Source organism: Salmo salar, chromosome 21 (genome assembly GCF_965601325.2).
Source record: "Salmo salar chromosome 21, fSalSal1, whole genome shotgun sequence".
NCBI lineage: Eukaryota > Metazoa > Chordata > Actinopteri > Salmoniformes > Salmonidae > Salmo > Salmo salar.
The window spans coordinates 44,089,662-44,110,721 of record NC_138311.1 but is presented as its reverse complement, the minus strand read 5'-3'; the positions used below and the strand labels follow the sequence as shown (position 1 = coordinate 44,110,721).

General features: G+C 44.2%; 1 protein-coding gene across 1 annotated transcript in view; it reads left to right on the top strand.

The window, feature by feature from the left end:
* Positions 1-21,060, top strand: part of LOC106562645 (voltage-gated delayed rectifier potassium channel KCNH8) — a 305,465-nt gene that overhangs the window by 116,747 nt on the left and 167,658 nt on the right. The window contains exon 3 of the mRNA XM_045704813.2: positions 3,295-3,429. Within this exon, the coding sequence (XP_045560769.2) occupies positions 3,295-3,429 (135 nt within the window). The remainder of the gene's footprint in view (positions 1-3,294; positions 3,430-21,060) is intronic.

The window sequence follows — 21,060 nt, the reverse complement described above, 5'->3', positions numbered from 1 at the left end:
GTCTGAATACTTATGTAAATGTTATATTAAAAAAAAAAATTTTTACTTTCACCCCTGGTCACAATAACCCATACAGTATGGCAAAGGGGGATTGTTAGGTTCTGAACAAACAGAGTAAAAACTCAAATGGATTACTAGGAAAAGCTCAAACCAAGTATATTCACCCTCTGGGTTAAACAGCTGCTAAGATAAAGACATGTTTACACAAGTGCATATATTTATACCCTCCTACTAGGCGGAGTCAACTCCTTGCACGTCTAGACAGCCAATACATCGCTGTTGCTAGTCAGGAACTTAATTGGTTCCTCTCACTGGTGTTGTAATGGCCCCGCCTCCTGCTAGAACCTTTGTGTGCATGTACGTATATCTGTGTGACAGGACGGTCCCTTGTCACTTCATCTGACCTGACAGCGGTCCGAATTCCTCACTCCTCCCTAATCCTTGGCTGTCCTACTTTATCAGTGACTGAGACCAGACTGTTGCCCTTCGCCTCCCTCCTTAGGAGCCATGAGATTGATCAATACCATGATTTGACAGAATGTAAACTGTCTGCCCTCCCACTTCCTCACTTAGTAACTTTCCATACACCTAGTTCTTATCTACCCTTCGTTGACCCCAACATATTTAATCCTTATATGTGTAAAGTAATCAATAAGTTCTAGTATAATAACATGAATAAGTATATTTCAAGCTAGAATCCAACAGAATGTATCTTAATACAGTATGGATGACATCAGTTGAATGGATGACATCAGTTGAATGGATGACATCAGTTGAATACACACTAGCAAACTATTATCTCTTCTAGATGTAACAGTGTAAGTTCCGTCCCTCTCTTCGCCCCAACCTGGGCTCGAACCAGGGACCCTTGCACACATCAACAACTGACACCCCACGAAGCATCGTTACCCATCGCGCCACAAAAGCCGCGGCCCTTGCAACGCAAGGGGAAACCCTACTTCAAGTCTCAGAGCGAGTGACGTCACTGATTGAAATGCTATTAGTGCGCACCACCGCTAACTAACTAGCCATTTCACATCGGTTACACTCACCCCCCTTTGACCTCCTCCTTTTCCGCAGCAACCAATGATCCGGATCACGGCACCAATGTAACAGTGTAGGTTCCGTCCCTCTCTTCGCCCCAACCCGGGCTCGAAATCCAGGGACCCTTGCACACATCAACAACTGACACCCCACGAAGCATCGTTACCCATCGCGCCACAAAAGCCGCGGCCCTTGCAACGCAAGGGGAAACCCTACTTCAAGTCTCAGAGCGAGTGACATCACCGATTGAAATGCTATTAGTGCGCACCACTGCTAACTAACTAGCCATTTCACATCGGTTACATAGATCAATCAAGATTAAATCTGTAAATTCGTTTTTTTTAGCTTATGTGTTATCATACAGCCAGCTAGGGCCAAACTCATTTCACTTTCTGAATGACACTTTTGGAACTACGATTCCTAAGATGAAAAAGCTTTTATTCACTAATAAAGACATCCTGCATTTGTCTCTCTCGCTCCATTGGATAATAACAATGTCTAACAGGGAAGCTGTAGGCTTTGACTCAGGGGGCAGAATGTGAAGCTAGACATGCATAACCACACAGCATTTAAATGAGTTTGCAAAATAACACACAAACACACACACACACACACACACACGCTTGTTTTGAACTAAGACTTGGCTTACCACTTGCATACACAGAGTGCCCATCCAGAGACACAAACAAAATAAAGTGAGGTAGTGAGATGTTGTTTTCTGTGTTTTGCTGTTATTCAAACATACCGGGCTAGAGCAGCCAGTAGCTTTTCCAGTCTCTACAGGAGATGAAAGGAGCTTTTCCTATATCTTAAAAAAAAATGTTTTTATATCTACAGACAACTGGAGAGGATTTAGTTGTGGTAATGGACTGTGTAGTAGGATGTGTGTTTGTGTGTGTGTGTGTGTGTGTGTGTGTGTATGTGTGTGTGTGTGTGTGTGTGTGTGTGTGTGTGTGACGGTGTGTACTCACATACCAGCTAGCACATTTGGTTCCTTGGAATTTATAGGAATGTACATTTTTGGTTTTCCATTAGTTCTGGGAACGAAGCCATACGTTTCCTGACTGGTAAAACGGAATGTATTTGAAACATTCTGAGAATAGAAGTGAACATTTAGCCTATTCTGGGAACATATATTTTTAGGTTGCAGGGAAGTTCTGAGAATGTTTTGCTATGGTTCCCTGAAAGTTTTCCTGTTTTATTAATGTTCTGAGAACGGAAATTATAGGTTATTAATGGAAAGTAATTAAATAACGTTGCTAGCTTAGTTGAACTGTTTTGAACTTCAAGCACAGATAAAAATTGATTTGCATAGACATTAAGTGTGCAAACATGTTTTTGTACTTATTGTGGCACAGCATAAGTGAGATTCAAACCTATGATCTTATGTTCTCTATCTATCGAAGTAGTTCACTCCGCCACCAGGATGGAGCTAACATCCCATGTTTTTAACAGATACAAAGCTGTTCATTTTAGTCTATTCAAACAGACCCCATTTCAAAGGAAACAAGCATTCATTAAGATCAGGTGTTGCCATTTAGTGGGCACGGCCAACACACCTGAACACACTTAACAAGATAGAGGATAGAGAGAGTTTTCTCTGAATGTTTTCTGATGGTTTTCATGGAATGTTTTCATGGACAGTTTTCTTAATGTTCTCGCAACAATTTGAGAACAAGCCTTTAAATAGATCAATGAGGAAACCTGTAGGAAATGTAACAGTATGCTGAAGTACTGAAATTCCCACAGAAGAATGTTGTTTCTTAACCTTCTCTGAACTAATTTAGAACATTCCCAATGTCAAACCAGTTGGAGAATGTTCCTAGAACATTATGGATATTGGAATGAAATGTAACCACATTTCAACTTTAAAAACAATTATGTTCAAGTAATTAAATACCAATAAAAAAAAAATATATATATATGGTCAAGTTCCTTAAAAATGCTGAGAATGTTCCAAAGCCAAGCAACTATCCTGCACCATTCCCAGAAAGTTGTGGGAAGGTGGTATGCAAAATAACTTTAGGATAACCATGCTCTAAGAAACATACAGTATGGTTCTCAGAATGTGATGTGCTAGCTGGGATGTGTACATCTTTATCAGGGTCATCTCCATCTCTTTTTGTACCAATCCGCCACTACAAATATCCACCTGATTCACAGGGTTTTTCTACCAGTATGTGAGCAGTAGTCTACGTTCAGAACCACTGTGACTCCAGTGAGTGATATCCACCTCTATCTGTGTTCCAGGTTCCCAGTTTTGGTGTCTGCTGGACATCGTGCCCATTAAGAATGAGAAGGGAGAGGTGGTGCTGTTTCTGGTGTCTCACAAGGACATCACTGACAACAAGAAGGACCAGGACCCAGAGCAAGGCCCCGAGACTGGTGAGTTACCCTGGGTTAGACCCGGACCCAGAGCAAGGCACCAAGACTGGTGAGTTACCCTGAGTTAGAATCTGACTTAACTTGGCTTAGAGTCTGATTTATCATGGGTTAACCTGATTTGAGTAGGTCTTAACTTAGGTGAACTTGGGAGGGAGTAGAGAGAGACAGAGACCGAAACAGAAATAGAGAGAGAGAACGAGACTGGGAGAGAAGATGGAAAGAAATGAGTATTTTTTATTTTATACCGTTAAATATGGTTTTACAGCTGTTCTCTATCATATTTATACTTCAGAGAAAGGCTACCTTGATGATTGCTAACTACTGCACAATTTAGATACTTGCCCCCCAATCCCCCCCTTCACCAAAACACGTGTACATATTGGACTATAAATTGTGCCTTCCTGTATTATACTGATGCTAAAATGTTTATTCTATTCTACTGAGCCATTTACTTTGTGTTTATATTCTTATCTTTGATTATTTGTTATTGTTGTTGCATTGTTGGATGGTGTATATCATGTTTATCCCGTACATACGGCTAATAAAACTTGAAACTACCTGATCTTCACCCAAACTCTGACATTCTCCCTCTCTGCCACTCTCTGTGATTGTTCTAATGCATTTCTCATTTGGCTACAGAGGACTCAGCTTAATTCAGCTGCATTCAGCTTCACTTGACACTGATTCAGTTTTGTTCCAGACACCACACAGGGTTACTACATGTTCTACTAAATCCAAACAACTTACAGAGTGAAATAATGGGAGAAATATAGAGTAGATGAATAGGGATGGATGGATGGATGGATGGATGGATGGAGGGATGGAGGGAGGGAGGGAGGGAGGGGTGTTCATGTTTTCTGTTCTGTCATTTATCACAAGGACGTAATGACTGTAACCTTTAACGAGCCTCATCAGCACACAGGTGTTACACTGTTATAGATTAGGGAGGAAGGGAGGGATGGATGGATGGAGAGAGAAAAGTGAGAGAGAGAGACTTTTTTGACTTTTTGTCTTTCTTTAATGATACATCCTCATTTCATTAAAACCATTCAAATTCCACCCCTCCTCCCCCAGCAGCCGCAGGTCCCTGCAGTCGCTTCTGCAGGGTGGCCGATTGAACCGATCTCAAAAGGATTGCTGGATTGTGGAAGATAAGCTCCTCCCACACCCATAGCACAGGCTCCACAACCCTTCTCGTGTGGCCCTTAACAGCTGCCCCACAGAGTAAAAATCAGAGAGAACTCTATACTCAGCCTCATGAGAAACAGCTGCCGGTCCAACCCTAATCCACCAGCACTCCTCAGCAGCGCGCATGCTGGTTCCCTCCAGCCGACATCACTATGGTACAGCAGTCTCTGCACTGCCTTTAGTCGGAATGCAGCCACCCTGTTCTCCAGTTCCACCAGGCCCTGTCCTCCTTCGTGGACAGACATATACAACACTATGCCACAGGGAGGATGCCGCCAGGTTGTTGATTATCAGCACCCTACTTCTATATGACACTTGGGACAGGAGCCACCTCCAATTGACCAGTCTTGACACCTCTGCCTGTGACAGCCCCTCACAGTTCTTCCTGACCCACCTCTCTGAGCCCAGGTACACCCCCAAAATGTTAAGCCCTTCACAACCCCACTGCAAACCCCCCGGAAGCAGAGGGGGGGCCCTATCCCTCCATGCCCCACATAACAGAGCTTTTCTCTTGCCCCAGTTCACCTTAGCTGACGAAGCTCCCTCGTACACCTTCAGACTAGTATCTAGTGCCTGCATATCCTGCCCATCCCTGGCCATCACAGAAACGTCATCTGCATACACCGACTCTGCTATGCCTGCCAACAAACCCATGCCTGTCCAGGACACTCCCTGCAGTCTCCTGCGTAGGAGGCCTAAAAAAAGGCTCAATGGCTATTGTATAAAACTGCCCCGATAGAGGGTATCCTTGTCTAATGCTCCGCCTCATCCAGACTGGCCTACTGAGCCCCCCTCCCACCTTGACCATACATGATGCCCCAGCATACAACATCTTCACACAGGTCAAAAACCTTTCCCCAAACCCAAACACAGACATCACATTAAACAGATACTCATGGTCCACTCTATCAAATGCCTTCTCTTGGTCTAAAGAGACCAGTCCAAAGTTCACATTAGAAACTCTCGACAAGTCCAACATGTCCCTGACTAAGAACAAGTTGTCCATGATTGAGCATCCCAGTACACAATATGTCTGGTCCTTGTGCACTATAGAGTCCAGATGGGACTTCAGTCTGTTAGCGAGGACCTTGGCAAATATCTTGTAATCCGCACAGAGCAATGCCACTGGCCTCCAGTTCTTAAGTTCACACAAGCCCCTTTTTTGGACAGGAGAGTCAGAGCTGTCCGACGGCAGCTCATTGGCAACTCTCCTACCCAAACGCACTCACGCAACACGCAAAAGAATTCCAGTTCAATTATTCCCCAGAATTCTTTTGAAAACTCCACTGGGAGTCTATCGACCCACGGTGCATGGCCGGGGGACATCTGGGTTACGGCCTCTGCCAGTTTATGGGACAACAGGGGAATGTCCATTTCATCCCTCTGTGCCAGAGAGAGCTTAGGGAGTTCTGCAAACAAAACCTGAACATACATAGCATCACACAGTTCTGCCCTATACAACTCAGTCCCTACGTAATTCATCTAAATTAGCCTGGAGGCCTACATTGTCTTGCCCCACGATCTCTACCTCCACTTCACTGATACTACGCTTGAGTTCCCCCAATACTCTCCTAGCCTCTGAGGGTGAGAGCTATTTACTATTGACAGAAAAGCCACATTTGGACTTTTCCCACATCCCACCATTTATTCATACAGTACTCTCTTCGCTGCCTCCACCTTTCCCCCAAAATCTAGAAACCTGAGGATCAAATTGTATTTATCACACACATATGGTTAGCAGATGTTAATGCGAGTGTAGCAAAATGCTTGTGCTTCTAGTTCTGACAGTGCAGTAATATCTAACAAGTAATCAAATAATTCCCCAACAACTACCTAATACACACACATCTAAAGGGGTGAATGAGGATATGTACATGTAAGTATATGGATGAGCGATGGCCGAGCGACATAGGCAAGGTGCAATATATGGTATAAAATACAGTATATACATGTGATATGAGTAATGTAAGATATGTAAACATTATTAACTTCTATGGGCTACGTGGGACGCTAGCGTCCCACCTGCGGGACACAGCCAGTGAAATATCAGGGCGGAAAATTCAAAACAACAAAATGTCATAATTCAACTTTCTCAAACATACAACTATTTTACATCATTTTAAAGATACACTTCTCCTTGATGTAACCACATTGTCCGATTTCAAAAAGGCTTTACAGCGAAAGCAAAACATTAGAATATGTTAGGAGAGTACATAGACAAAAATAATCACACAGCCATTTTCCAAGCAAGGACATGTGTCAATAAAACCCAAAACACAGCTAAATGAAGCAATAACCTTTGACGATCTTCAGCCGATGACACTCCTAGGACATCATGTTACACAATACATGTATGTTTTGTTCGATAAAGTTCATATTTATATCCAAAAACAGCATTTTACATTGGCGCGTGATGTTCAGAAAATGTATTCCCACCAAAACCCCGGTGAATGTGCACATCAATTTACAAAAATACTCATCATAAACGTTGACAAAATATATAACAATTATTTTAAGAATTATAGATAGACTACCCCTGGATGCAGCCGCTGTGTCAGATTTTAAAATAGCTTTATGGAGAAAGCACATTTTTCAATATTCTGAGTACATAGCTCACCATCACAGCAAGCTATACCGACACCCGCCAAGTTCGGGGTCACCTAAACTCAGAATTAGTATTATAAATATGCTCTTACCTTTGCTGATCTTCGTCAGAATGCACTCCCAGGACTGCTACTTCCACAAGAAATGTTGTTTTTGTTCGAAATAATCCATATTTATGTCCAAATACCTCAGTTTTGTTCGTGCGTACAGATCACTTATCCAAAGGCATAACGTGCGAGCGCGGTACCAGAGACGAAAAGTCTAAATGTTCCATTACCGTACTTAGAAGCATGTCAAACGCTGTTTAAAATCAATCTTTATGGTATTTTTTAAGTAAAATTGCGATAATATTCCAACCGGACAATAGCATATTCATTCAAGAAGAAAAAGAAGGAACGGGGTGCTCGCAGGACCGCGCATATCCAATCCCTTTGTCCACAGGCAGTCCACTGATTGACTGAGCTCCTATTATCTGCCCAGTGACAGGAGAATGCTGAAAGAACTTTCTGAAGGCTGTTGACAACCAATGAAAGCCTTAGGAAGTGCAACGTGACCCCACAGAAACTGTAGTTTCGATAGAGAATCAAAAGAAGAACTACAATTCTCAGACTTTCCACATCCTGGTTGGATTTTTCTCAGGTTTTTGCCTGCCATATGAGTTCTGTTATACTCACAGACACCATTCAAACAGTTTTAGAAACGTCAGAGTGTTTTCTATCCAAATCTACTAATAATATGCATATTGTAGTTTCTGGGCAAGAGTAGTAACCAGTTTAATTTGGGTACGTTGTTTCATCCGGCCGTGAAAATACTGCCCCCTACACCCCAACAGGTTAAAGTGGCATTATTTAGAGTGCATTGTATTAAGTGACTAGTGATCCATTTATTAAAGTGGCCAGTGATTGGGTCTCAATGTAGGCAGCAGCCTCTCTGAGTTAGTGATTGCTGTTTAGTAGTCTGATGGCCTTGAGATAGAAGCTGTTTTTCAGTCTCTCGGTCCCAGCTTTGATGCACCTGTACTGACCTCGCCTTCTGGATGGTAGCGGTGTGAACAGGCAGTGGCTCGGGTGGTTGATGTCCTTGATGATCTTTTTGGCCATCCTGTGATATCGGGTGCTGTAGGTGTCATGAAGGGCAGGTAGATTGCCCCCGGTGATGCGTTGTGCAGACCGCACCACCCTCTGGAGAGCCTTGCGGTTGAGGGCGGTGCAGTTTCCGTACCAGGCTGTGATGCTCTCGATTGTGCATCTGTAAAAGTTTGTCAGGGTTTTGGGTGACAAGCCACATTTCTTCAGCCTCCTGAGGTCTTGTAAGAGTTTTACATTAAACTTCCAATAGGATGCCTGCCAAGACCCTGGTAAAATAGACAACCGATCCATGGTTATGTGGTGATCCGAAAAACCCACCGGGAGAATGGTTGCGCCCAACAGCCTATTGCTCTGATTCCTGGACATGTAAAAACGATCTAGTCTGGCTGCACTCACCCTAACCCCAAAGACCTTCACCCATGTATACTGTCTTGTGTTGGGAAGTTCTCCAAACATCCACTAGGTCAAACTACTTAATGATATCCCTTAACACCTACCAATGAGCCTGAATGAGGCTCCTCCCCATTTCTATCTTTCTTAAAATCCATCGTACACTTCCAGTCCTGCCGACCACCAGCGTCTCCTTAGGTGCTCCGGGTGAGAGTTCCTGTATAAGACACCCAAACAGACGCCCCGCCACCTCTCTCTCCCTGAGTTAGGCGCATACACATTATTAGTGGGAAAAAAAGCTGTTGTTAATTTATGCTTTTACTACAAGCAGTCTACCCCCAACACCTCCTTTGAGGAGCATATTTTTACAGCCAGACACGGTGCAAGAAGGACTGCCACCTCTGCATTAACATTTGTTCCATGGCTCAGCACACTTGCCCCTTTCCACCAGAGCCCCCAATCGACTTCATTCACCACATCACTATGCGTCTCCTGCAGAAACAACACTTTTACTTTTTTTCTTTGACATATTCACCCAACAGATTCCTCTTTCCTGCGTCTCTGGTGCCATTTAAAGTAAACAAGCCTACCCGAAGAGTCTTCATAAGAAGTGGGACAAAAGCCAACAAATAAAGAGACCAATAGCAAAGCTCAAAAAATGTAACTATTCATCTAAACAGCATCTGAAGGTAGATCCTTACGCACGGCTGTGACACTTCCTCAACCTAAAACGTTCCCTGGGTGAGAGGACACCATGCCACTCATTTCTCATAGCGTGTTGTGCTGATCTTACAAACTTTCCCAGATCGCAAAAAAATCTTAAAGATTAACCTTTTTCCCTTTCATCTCATTCAGGAACCTTGACAGTTCCTTTACCTTGTACTTTAACCCATCTGCCTGACTGGCTGTCAGCTCTGGACCCATTCACGAGGAGTCTGAAAGGAAAGCTCCTCTTCCTCAGACTCACCTTCCTCCTCCTCATCTCCATCTCCTATCCTGACCACCTGCCCTTTCTCTCTAGTCGGGGCCTCCCCCCCAGCACCACACAAAGGTTCCTTAGTGCCTTTGACCACACCAGCCTCTCCCCTCCCACCTCCTTTCTTCTCCCCCTTTTTCCTCTTGCGCTTGACACCCTCCTCCACCCCCCAGTCGCTTGCCCTTCCCCACTATACTCTCATCATCCACTAGCATAACCTGACTAGACCCAGCCACCATCCATGACATGACCAGCCTCAGCTACACCACCATCCATATCATGACTAGACCCAGCCTCAGCTACACCACCATCTATAGCCTGACTTGACCCAGCCTCATCTACACCACTATTTCAAGCATGACTAGGCCCAGCCTCACCTACACCACCATCCATAGCGTGTGCTGGCAAACCCTGCATACAGCCCCTCCCCATGCCTCACTTTAAAATGCACATTTAGCTGTTGCTCATTGTTATTCAGAAACATGAACACTTGCCTCCGGACCGAAACTACATGCTTAACGGCATCTGCCTGAAAACCTGCCGACAGTTCACGAAAACCGCTAGCAAACGTACCAAACCAACTCAGCTCTTTCCAGATTTGATCATCCGTAATAAACAGAGGCAAATTCGCAACTACCACACTAGGCACCAACACATCCCTTACAAATATTCCACAAGCAATCAGCCTACCAACCAAATGTACTATTTTCATGAACACCACCGCAGCTTTGTTAATTCTGGAAGCGGAATGTATAAATTCAGCTCCTACCTGTTCGCTGACCGCGAGTAGACCCTCCTCCACATTAACTCCAATCTCAGGAACACACCTAAATCCATGCCGTAACTACAGCGACTCCACCGCGCTAGGCTGCGAAGCCATCGTGCACACCACACCGTTCAAAACCCCAGGAGTGTAAAATTATTTTTCCTCCCTTACTTTGAAAAATAATTGTGGGTACCACTAAACTAACAGTGTGTTAACCCTCTACCATAGAACATAAGAAAAGACCAAGGAAAGAATCAAGAAAATAAGTAAGGACAGAGCCCTCCACACTACAAAACACTCCCAGCATGCACTGAGAGAGAGAGCGAGAGAGAGAGAGAGAGCGAGCCAGAGAGAGCGAGAGAGGAGAGTGAGAGAGAGTGAGAGAGAGCGAGAGAGAGCAAGAGAGAGCGAGAGAGAGCGAGAGAGAGTGAAAGGGGTATTTCGAGCATATTTCCTGGAATTCTACACATTTTGCCATGGGAAAGTTAGAAAAATTTGCTTTTTTATAGCTCACATTTTGCCATGAGGATGAGATTTGTTTTTGCAGTTTTTAAAGCCAATTTCCTGCTAGCAGCAGCGTAAAAAAGGGGGACAATGAAAATAGTCCAGGTAGCCATTTGATTAACAGTTTAGCAGTTTTATGGCTTTGGGGTAGAAGCTATTAGGGAGCCTTTTGGACATAGACTTGGCGCTCCGGCACCGCTTGCCGTGCCGTAGCAGAGAGAACAGTCTGTGACTTGAGAATTTTAGAACTTGGACATAGTCTTGTTGGCTTAACGTTATATCCTAATGTGACTTTGGTGAGGTCATGTTGTTGTTCACATTACCATCTCTGGTAAACACACACTGTATCAAATAACAAAGTTTATATGTCACATGCAGAGGATACAAAAAGTGTAAACGGTACAATGAAATAGTTACTTGCATAGTGGAGTCTTTTGTTTAGACATGTAGCTAGCTAGCTAAACAATGGACCATAATCCCAACTCATAACATTACTACCATGCATGAATCTGCAGGTAGCTAAAGCTAACCAACTAGGTTCAATGTAAGCTAGCTAGCTAACATTAGGCTATAACTAGTAATGCAAATAGATTTCTGAGATACAAATAATAATTTGACACAAATCATGCACATAATGTTAGCTAGCGAGCCGTACACTTTAAATTAAAATGACTTTCTGACAAAATTAGAAATGTGTAATATCTGAAAATATAGCTAGCTAGACTCTCTTACCCGTATACATGTATGAACGCTTATCCCTCTCTGTCACCGATGCCATAGTTGCCCTTTGTTTGAAGATGTAATCCGGAGACAGGTATTTCATACAACAGCCTTCTGTGTGTTCTCTTTTCAACTCCCTCCGCATATTTGCAATCAAACGGCAGAATTTTCTCCATCTCCTTAGCTATCATACTCTGCTTCCACTGAGAATTCCACTGATTTCAAAACTAGGTAAACTTCTTCCGTGAAAGCAAAACTGTTGATTGCTGTTTCAGAAGACTCTACAATGTCTGGTTCAATTAAAAAAAAGAACCTAAATCAGGGATTTCCTCATGGTCTGATTAATTTTCAGAGTCAGAGAGAGTCAGCATGGCACGATCTTCCTCCAGAAAGTGGAGAGCATTAGCAACACTTTTGCAGTTCTTTGTGAAATCTTTCAAAAAAGCTGCATGAGAAAGGATTAACTACACAGACTGAGCAGCTCCTGTTATAGACAGAAGCATGCTACATGGCAGACCAATCCAAAATCATCTCTAGGCATGTCCAGCCCATCCATTATCTCAGCCAATCATTGCTAGCAGGACTTTCTCCGTGGCTAAACCAGCTAGGCTCGCAATTTAACAATTGTATTTGTATTTACAGATGGCATACACATTTTGTGACGGCCCTGAATTTTTCTGAACCGTCTCAGTGCTTCTCCTTCCAATAGGGCGCTTTCCCTTTAATTCTCAATTAAATAGTGCTTCTCCTTCCAATAGGGCACTTCCCCTTTAATTCCCAATTAAATAGCCAGCATCAGCTGCACAAAAGTGGGGTTGTGATAGAGACGTGAATGAGGATGTTCTGAAGCTTCTCTCTTCCGTTTGTTGTGTTGCTTTAAAAGTGTGCTTTGTGTAGCCTAATAGCAAATCTACCCAGGATCGGATCCACTCTTTGCATCCGTGGACTACACCTCTCCGTTGTTTTTCGTGGCCTTTCTCCGCTGGAGATCTGTCGGCGGATTGGCTTGTCTGACTGACCGACTGACTACAACCTTTTGTATACGGTATTTCATGTGTTTTGGTGTGATGTATACCGTGATGATTTATGTAGTTAGTTGTAGTTGAGGATTTATTGAGATGTGTGGTAAAATATTTGTCATTTTGATTGTATGATTGACACTGAGTTTACGCTACACTGTATGAACGGACAAACATTGACTGACTAAGGTCACTTGAGTTCCCTGAACTTGTTTACCGTGCTGGACTCTTTTTAGGCCCGAGGTACAGGACATTTCTGGAGGAACTAGAGCTGTTTAAAGCTCATTATTGTATATTGTTATGTGTGTGTGATCATTTGTTAGTAATACAACCACACAAAAGAACACAGTTGTTTTGTAAGTTCTTTCCAATGTTTTAAGGGTTTATGAAAAGTGTATTTCCATCCTGACTTTTACATGAGTCCTTTGTATTGGTGTAGACTTGACGGACCAGATGGGACTCATTCCCTCCCAAACTAAAAGGAGAAACCAATATTTTCTCTGGTAGGCACAACCTACCTGGCACCCCTATAAATGATAACCTCAAGTCAAAACCGTTACATAAAAAATGGCACCCCAGATGGGACCTCAACATTGAGAAATAACCAAAGGAAATCTTTTGTGTGGAATTAAAACAATGGATTCACCCCAAGAAAATGTGCCCCTCCATATCATACCGGTCAATGGGAATACACAGGGCCAGTCTGACCATCGAGCCGACAATACAAATCATAATGTTAATGGAGTTGATTTGGGCCAGAGGAGCCCTGGGAATCTGAAGGCTCGGTCTGGACCACAGGCCACAGGAGGTCTAACCAGTTACTCACTTATTGACATGGACCTGTGTGGAAGTACTGAGCTAGCCCTCCCTCTGACGCCCAACCTTCCTCCATTGTCTGGTTTATCTCCAGAGGTTGTAGTCTTACAACTTCAAGGTGACATCCTTGATATTCGTCGGACTCAACAACATCTCCAAACTCTAATCCACCATCAATTCAAATGTCTGAGTGAAGAGCAACAACAGAGTGCCATGGAATTCAGAAATTCACTTAGCACTCTAACCCACACGCTGACAGAGCTCAGTGAGAGTGGAAGACGGGATGTTACTGGTGCCATGGACAGGCAGTTTGACTACCAACAAACCCAACTCACTGCCACTCTCCAGTGGCGCCTGCAACATCATCACACTGAGGTCCTCAAGGACATTAATTCCGTTTTTTTCTCCTCTGGTTAACACTGTAGACCACTTGCAGAAAGAGCTTTCTAATTGTGTTAAAATGTTGGATGACGTGTCTGTTGACATGGCCTCCATTAGGCACAACTCCTTGCACAGAGCTTCTCTGGTGTCCACTTCTGTTCAAACCACTGAGGGCCAAGCTGGCACCTCAGAACAGCTAAGACAAGGCCATGCTGCAGTCACCCCAATCCACCATGCATCCTGGTGTTCATTTTCATGGTCCGATAACTCCCTCCCCCTCTACTTCCTCAATCCCTCCTAGCTCTTTTGTTCATGGTGATTTGAGTAGACGTCATGTGGGGGCGATGCCCATTAAATTGCAATTTCCCACCTTTGGGAAAAAGGATGACAGTCCTGATCCGCTAATGTATCTAGAAAGATGTCGTGACTTTCTTGCCCTCAATCCCCTGGCTGACGAAGAACTCCTTGCCACATTGAGGAATGTGTTGCTCGAGACTGGTGGGATGTGGCACGTCTCACCACTACCTCCTGGGCTGACTTTGAGGCCAAGTTTTCCTCTGCATTTCTGTCTGAGGACTACACAGATGAGCTGGCAGACAGAGTCAGGAATCGAGTGCAAAGAGAGAAAGAGAGTATCTGTGACTTTGCATACGGTTACCACTGCCTGTGCAGAAGGTGGAAACCTGGCATTGAGGAGGAAGAGGTCATTAAATTGATCTTGAAGAACATCAACCCACTACTAGCCAGTCAACTCAGAGAAAGAGTCACCACTGTTGATGGACTGGTTCGCCTGGGACAGCAGTTCGAGAAGGACAGAGAATGCCAACAGCAATATGAACAGAGAAAGAAACAGACACCCAAACCGTTACCCAAGCCAGACCATCAACAACAGCCAGAGTCTCCAGCCAAGACCCCTCCCATGTTCTGTTGGAGATGTAGCCAAAAGGGACATTCTTCAGCTACATGTCCAAGACCATATCAAGTAAACCCTTCCAGAAACCACAAATCACAACAGGCAAACACACAACTCCCTTCGCAGGAACGACCATCCTACTCTGGGTGCTTTGACCAGAGTTGAAACCCCAAGAGTCACTGCCTACGCCCCCCCATCGACATCCCCTTCCTTTCAGTTAATACCGCACCAATTGGTGTTACTCCTGTCCATAGGTCCATGGACAGGAAGAGCCATCCTGGACACCGGGTCATCCTACACACTGCTCAATGAGAAACTGTGGAAGGAGGTTAAAGGTCCACAATACAACTTGAAGCCGTGGACAGAAGGTCCACTCTATCTGGCTGATGGTGAGGCTAAACGACCACTTGGATGGAGTGAGGTAGAGTTCCGCCTGTGTAACCACTCCTATATGATTCCTTCTGTTATCCTACAAACCAAGAACCTTGCTTTTCCTGTCGTGTTGGGAATTGATTTCATGTACTTCAGTGGTGTCCAGATTGATATCGCACACAATTGCTACTGGTTTCCATACAATCCGAGCAAGAAGCATTTCTTCCAGTCAGAAGCTACAAAGTTACATGATTGGGGTCCAAATGTGGCAGTCTTCTCTGCAATTGCTCCTGTACCACTAACCCTCGATAATCCTTCTGATGATCTCCTTTTACAGGCTGTGAGAAGAGCTCAGCTGGAACAGCCAGAGGAGTTAAGGCTGTTGGAACAGCTGCAGAATAACGCTGATGTATGTACTTCAAAGCTGGGTCGTACCGGGCTCCTGAAGCACAAAATATTCCTTACACAGGAAATGCCGATCAAGCAGAAGCCATATCGTTTGTTCCCAGCGAAGCTAATCATCCAAAAGGGACTCATTAATGATATGTTGACACAAGATATAATTGAACGTTCATCCTCTCCCTGAGCTGATCCTGTTGTCCTCATCCCAAAAAAGACCGGTGGTCTTAGATTTTGTGTGGACTATAGGAAGACCAACAAGGTTTCCCAGACTGATGCCTATCCTCTTCCCACCATCCAAGAGATCCTGGAGTCATTGTCTGGCGCGGTTGTGTTCACTACCCTTGACCTCAATAGTGGCTATTGGCAGGTTGAGATGGACCAGGAAAGCAAGGACAAGACTGCTTTTGTCTGTGCTGAGGGCTTGTTTTCCTTTAAGGTGATGCCTTTTGGATTAAAGAATGCACCTGCCACTTTCCAAAGACTCATGGAGATTGCATTAGGTGAGCTCAAAGGGAAGATCTGTTTCGTCTACCTGGACGATATAATTATCTATTCCCAGACCAGAGAACAACACTTTCAAGATCTTCAAGCAGTGTTGGACAAGCTAAGGGAAGCTGGTCTGACATTGAACATGAAGAAGAGCAACGTCTGCCAAACCTCCCTGAAGTTCCTTGGCCATATTGTGTCTTTTGACGGCACTCATGTGGATCCCAAAAAGACCAAGGCGGTACAAGATTTCCCTGTCCCAACCACACTCAAGGCCCTTCAACGGTTCCTTGGGATGGCTGGATGGTACCATCGGTTTGTGTAGAACTTCTCCCAGGTGGCAGAACCCCTCAACGCATTGAAGCGAAATTCCGATGGACGGCAGAGTGCCAGACCTCTTTTGAAACCCTGAAACGACACCTCGTCACACCTCCCATTTTGGGTCATCCCAACTTTGATTGCCCCTTTGTTGTTTATACTAATGCAAGTGATGTTGGACTTGGTGCTGTCCTAGTCCAACAGACTGGACTTGGCACTGAAGAAGTGCTAGCGTTCGCCAGTCAAACATTGAATGGAGCAGAACGGAAGTACTCCACAACCAAGCAAGAGTGCCTTGCAGTTGTCTGGGCTTTGGAAAAGTGGAGGTACTACCTGGAGGGAAGACACTTCACTGTGGTCACTGACCATTCCTCTCTTGTGCTTCCTCCCTTCTGCTGGTGGTAATGGTGGCCCTCATCTTACATGTGCTACTGTCCTGTCAAGCAGTCGAGACTCACCCAAAACTGACTTTCCCATCTCTGATGAGGCCATTTGGAAATCCCAACAGGATGATCCAGAAGTACAGGCTTTGTACCAGACTATTCTGGAAGATGGAGAAAAGATGGTCAATCCTACCACCAAGCTGACCATCATTGAAGACAAAGTCTACCGAGTTGTACAACTACCTCACAGAACACTATACCAAATGTACATACCTGAAACTCTACGCCTTCAACTGCTTCAACATTTCCATGAAGACCCGTTAGCTGGTCATTTGGGCAGGTTCAAAACCTACAAGCGGTTGCAAGCATTACTGTACTGGCCACATTTTGAGCATGGATGTGAAGTCACACATCTGAAACTGTCAGGTTTGTCAAATGTACAAACCAGAAGGTAGAAAGCCTGCTGGCAAGTTGCAGCAAACTGTGGTTACCCGACCTTGGGAAATGTTAGGAGTGGATTTGATGGGTCCATTTCCTAGAAGCTCCAATCAGAATGTGTACATGCTTGTTTTTGTTGATTACTATTCCAAGTGGGTGGAGCTCTTTGCCCTGCGGCAGGCCACAGCAAGGACCGTCTCTAACATCCTTACGAAAGAGATCCTGACTCGCTGGGGAGTGCCTGATTACATCCTGTCTGATCGAGGTTCCCAATTCGTCTCTGATCTCTTTGAGGAGACCTGCCAAAGATGGAACCTGAGACAGAAGTTGACCACGGCCTATCACCCACAGACCAACCTTACTGAGAGAGTTAATCGAACCTTGAAGACAATGGTTGCTTCCTATGTAGGGACCCAGCACAAACACTGGGACAAGCACCTTCACGAGTTTCGATTTGCCCTGAATTCTGCTGTGCAAGAGTCCACTGGAGTCACACCTGCAGAGCTGAACTTGAGTCGTCCCCTCCGAGGACCCTTGGAGATGGTGCTACAGCCCCAGCAGGTTACTCCAGAAGCTGCTTGCTAAGACCAGGTAGTCCATCTCCATGACTTGAGAGCTCTTGTCTCAAAGAACATGATCCAGGCTCGACTCAAGCAGAAGAGAAATTATGATAAGGAGAGATGAGACATGCAGTTCCAGCTTCATGATCGGGTGTGGCTTCGCTCTCATCCTTATTCAAAAGCTGAACAATTCTTCTCGGCCAAGCTCGCTCCAAAATGGCAAGGACCATATAGGATTGTGGAGCAGAGCGGCCCTTTGAACTATCGAGTGGTGAAAGAGGACACAGGTGAAGATATGCGCGTTGTCCATGTCTCACGCCTTAAGGCCTGTTACCCCTCGGCTGAGGAATTGGAGGAGATTGAGCGCCGCAAGGTCCTGGAGATCTTTGAAGAGGAAAGTGAGGAGACTTTTCTCGGCTCCCAGACCCAGAAGTCTCACGCCTTAAGGCCTGTGACCCCTCGGCTGAGGAGCATGAGCGCCAAAAAGTTATGAACATTTTTGTAGAGGAAAGTGATGAGGAGACCTTTCTCGCTTTCCCCGACCAAGATGTGCCTTCCAGGGCAATGGTCGGTTTTTTCCAGGGGAGGGGGTGTGTGACGGCCCTGAATTTTTCTGAACCGTCTCAGTGCTTCTCCTTCCAATGGGGCACTTTCCCTTTAATTCTCAATTAAATAGTGCTTCTCCTTCCAATAGGGCGCTTCCCCTTTAATTCCCAATTAAATAGCCAGCATCAGCTGCGCAAAAGTGGGGTTGTGATAGAGACGTGAATGAGGATGTGTTCAACCCTCAGTTCTGAAGCTTCTCTCTTCCGTTTGTTGTGTTGCTTTAAAAGTGTGCTTTGTGTAGCCTAATAGCAAATCTACCCAGGATCGGATCCACTCTTTGCATCCGTGGACTACACCTCTCCGTTGTTTTTCGTGGCCTTTCTCCGCTGGAGATCTGTCGGCGGATTGGCTTGTCTGACTGACCGACTGACTACAACCTTTTGTATACGGTATTTCATGTGTTTTGGTGTGATGTATACCGTGATGATTTATGTAGTTAGTTGTAGTTGAGGATTTATTGAGATGTGTGGTAAAATATTTGTAATTTTGATTGTATGATTGACACTGGGTTTACGCTACACTGTATGAACGGACAAACTTTGACTGACTAAGGTCACTTGAGTTCCCTGAACTTGTTTACCGGGCTGGACTCTTTTTAGGCCCGAGGTACAGGACATTTCTGGAGGAACTAGAGCTGTTTAAAGCTCATTATTGTATATTGTTATGTGTGTGTGTGATCATTTGTTAATAATACAACCACACAAAAGAACACAGTTGTTTTGTAAGTTCTTTCCAATGTTTTAAGGGTTTATGAAAAGTGTATTTCCATCCTGACTTTTACATGAGTCCTTTGTATTGGTGTAGACTTGACGGACCAGATGGGACTCATTCCCTCCCAAACTAAAAGGAGAAACCAATATTTTCTCTGGTAGGCACAACCTACCTGGCACCCCTATAAATGATAACCTCAAGTCAAAACCGTTACAATTTGTTGTTAAGGCACATGAAAGTTGTTCCAGAAGGCATTTCTGCAATTTCCATAAATGTTTAGAAGCCTGTAAAACTGCAACCATCCCCTCCGGTGCCATTTAAATGTTCATATTCTGTTAACTCGTATCCAAAACATTTTGCTGGCTCATTCTATACTCGTATGTGTGACCAAAGTATAAATTGTAGAAAAAGCCCTTCAAAAGCCCCACCTACAACTTGTATCTCAAACAGACATTTCTAAAATGTTTGCTATTTCTTCATACAGGATGATGTCCAATCAGCGGTCTACTCGCATTCATATTTTTTCTGACCGTTATAGGCCCATACCATTCAGTGGCAATTTCGCCTCTGTCTTATCCTATGGACATTCAGAACGTTCCCTGTTGTTCCTATACCATTTTCCATCATGTTCTCAATAAATGAGCTACATAATGTGCTAATAAAGCTAATAATATGGGGGTTTTAACCTTTTAAAGACATTGGTTAAGGTGATTAATGTAGTAGTTCAACAAAATTTGAGTGGTTTAATCAAATCACATTTTATTGGTCGATACACATATTATAAACGCAACATGTAAAGTGTTGGTCCCATGTCTCATGAGCTGAAATAAAAGATCCCAGATGAGCCATACACACAAAAAGCTTATTTCTCTTATATTTTGTGCACAAATGTGTTTACATCCCTATTAATGAGCATTTCTCCTTTGCCAAGATAATCATCCACCTGACAGGTGTGGCATATCAAGAAGCTGATTAAACAGCATGATCATTACACCTTATGCTGGGTGTAATAAAAGGCCACTCTAAAATGTGCAGTTTTGTCACACAACACAATGCCACAGATGTCTCAAGTTTTGAGGGAGCGTGACCTGTTTCCAGAGAATCTAATGTTCATTTCTCTTCCATAAGCTGCCTCCAAAGTTGTTTTAGAGAATTCGGCAGTATATCCAACCGGTCTGACAACCTCAGACCACGTGTAACCACGTCAGCCCAGGATCTCCACATCCGGCTTCTTCACCTGCAGGATCGTCTGAGGGGGGTGCTGAGGAGTAATTCTGTCTGTAATAAAGCCCTTTTGTGGGGAATAACTAATTCTGATTGGCTGGGCCTGGCTCCCCAGTGGGTGGGCCTAGCTCCTAAGTGGGTGGACCTATGCCCTCCCATGGCTGTGCCCCTGTCCAGCCATGTGAAATCCATAGATTAGTGCCTAATGAATTAATTTCAATTGACTGATTTCCTTCTATGAACTGTAACTCAGTAAAATATTTGAAATTGTTGCATGTTGCGTTTTTTTTTGTTGTTCAGTAAATACACTATTTATACAAAAGTATGTGGACACCCCTTCATATTAGTGGATTCGGTTATTTCAGCCACCTGTCACTGACAGGTGTATAAAATCGAGCACTCGGCCATGTAATCTCTATAGACAAATATTGGCAGTAGAATGGCCTTACTGAAGAGCTCAGTGACTTTTAACGTGGTACCGTCATAGGATGCCACCTTTGCAACAAGTCAGTTTGTCAAATTTCTGCCTTGCTAGTGCTGTTATTGTGAAGTGGAAACATCTAGGAGCAACAAGTGATCAGCCGCGAAGTGATAGGCCACACAAGCTCACAGAACGGGACTGCCGAGTGCTGAAGCGCGTAGCACATAAAAATCATCTGTCCTTGGTTGCAACACTCACTACTGAGTTCCAAACTGCCTCTGGAAGCAACGTCAGCACAATAACTGTTTGTCGGAAGCTTCATGAAATGGGTTTCCATGGCCAAGC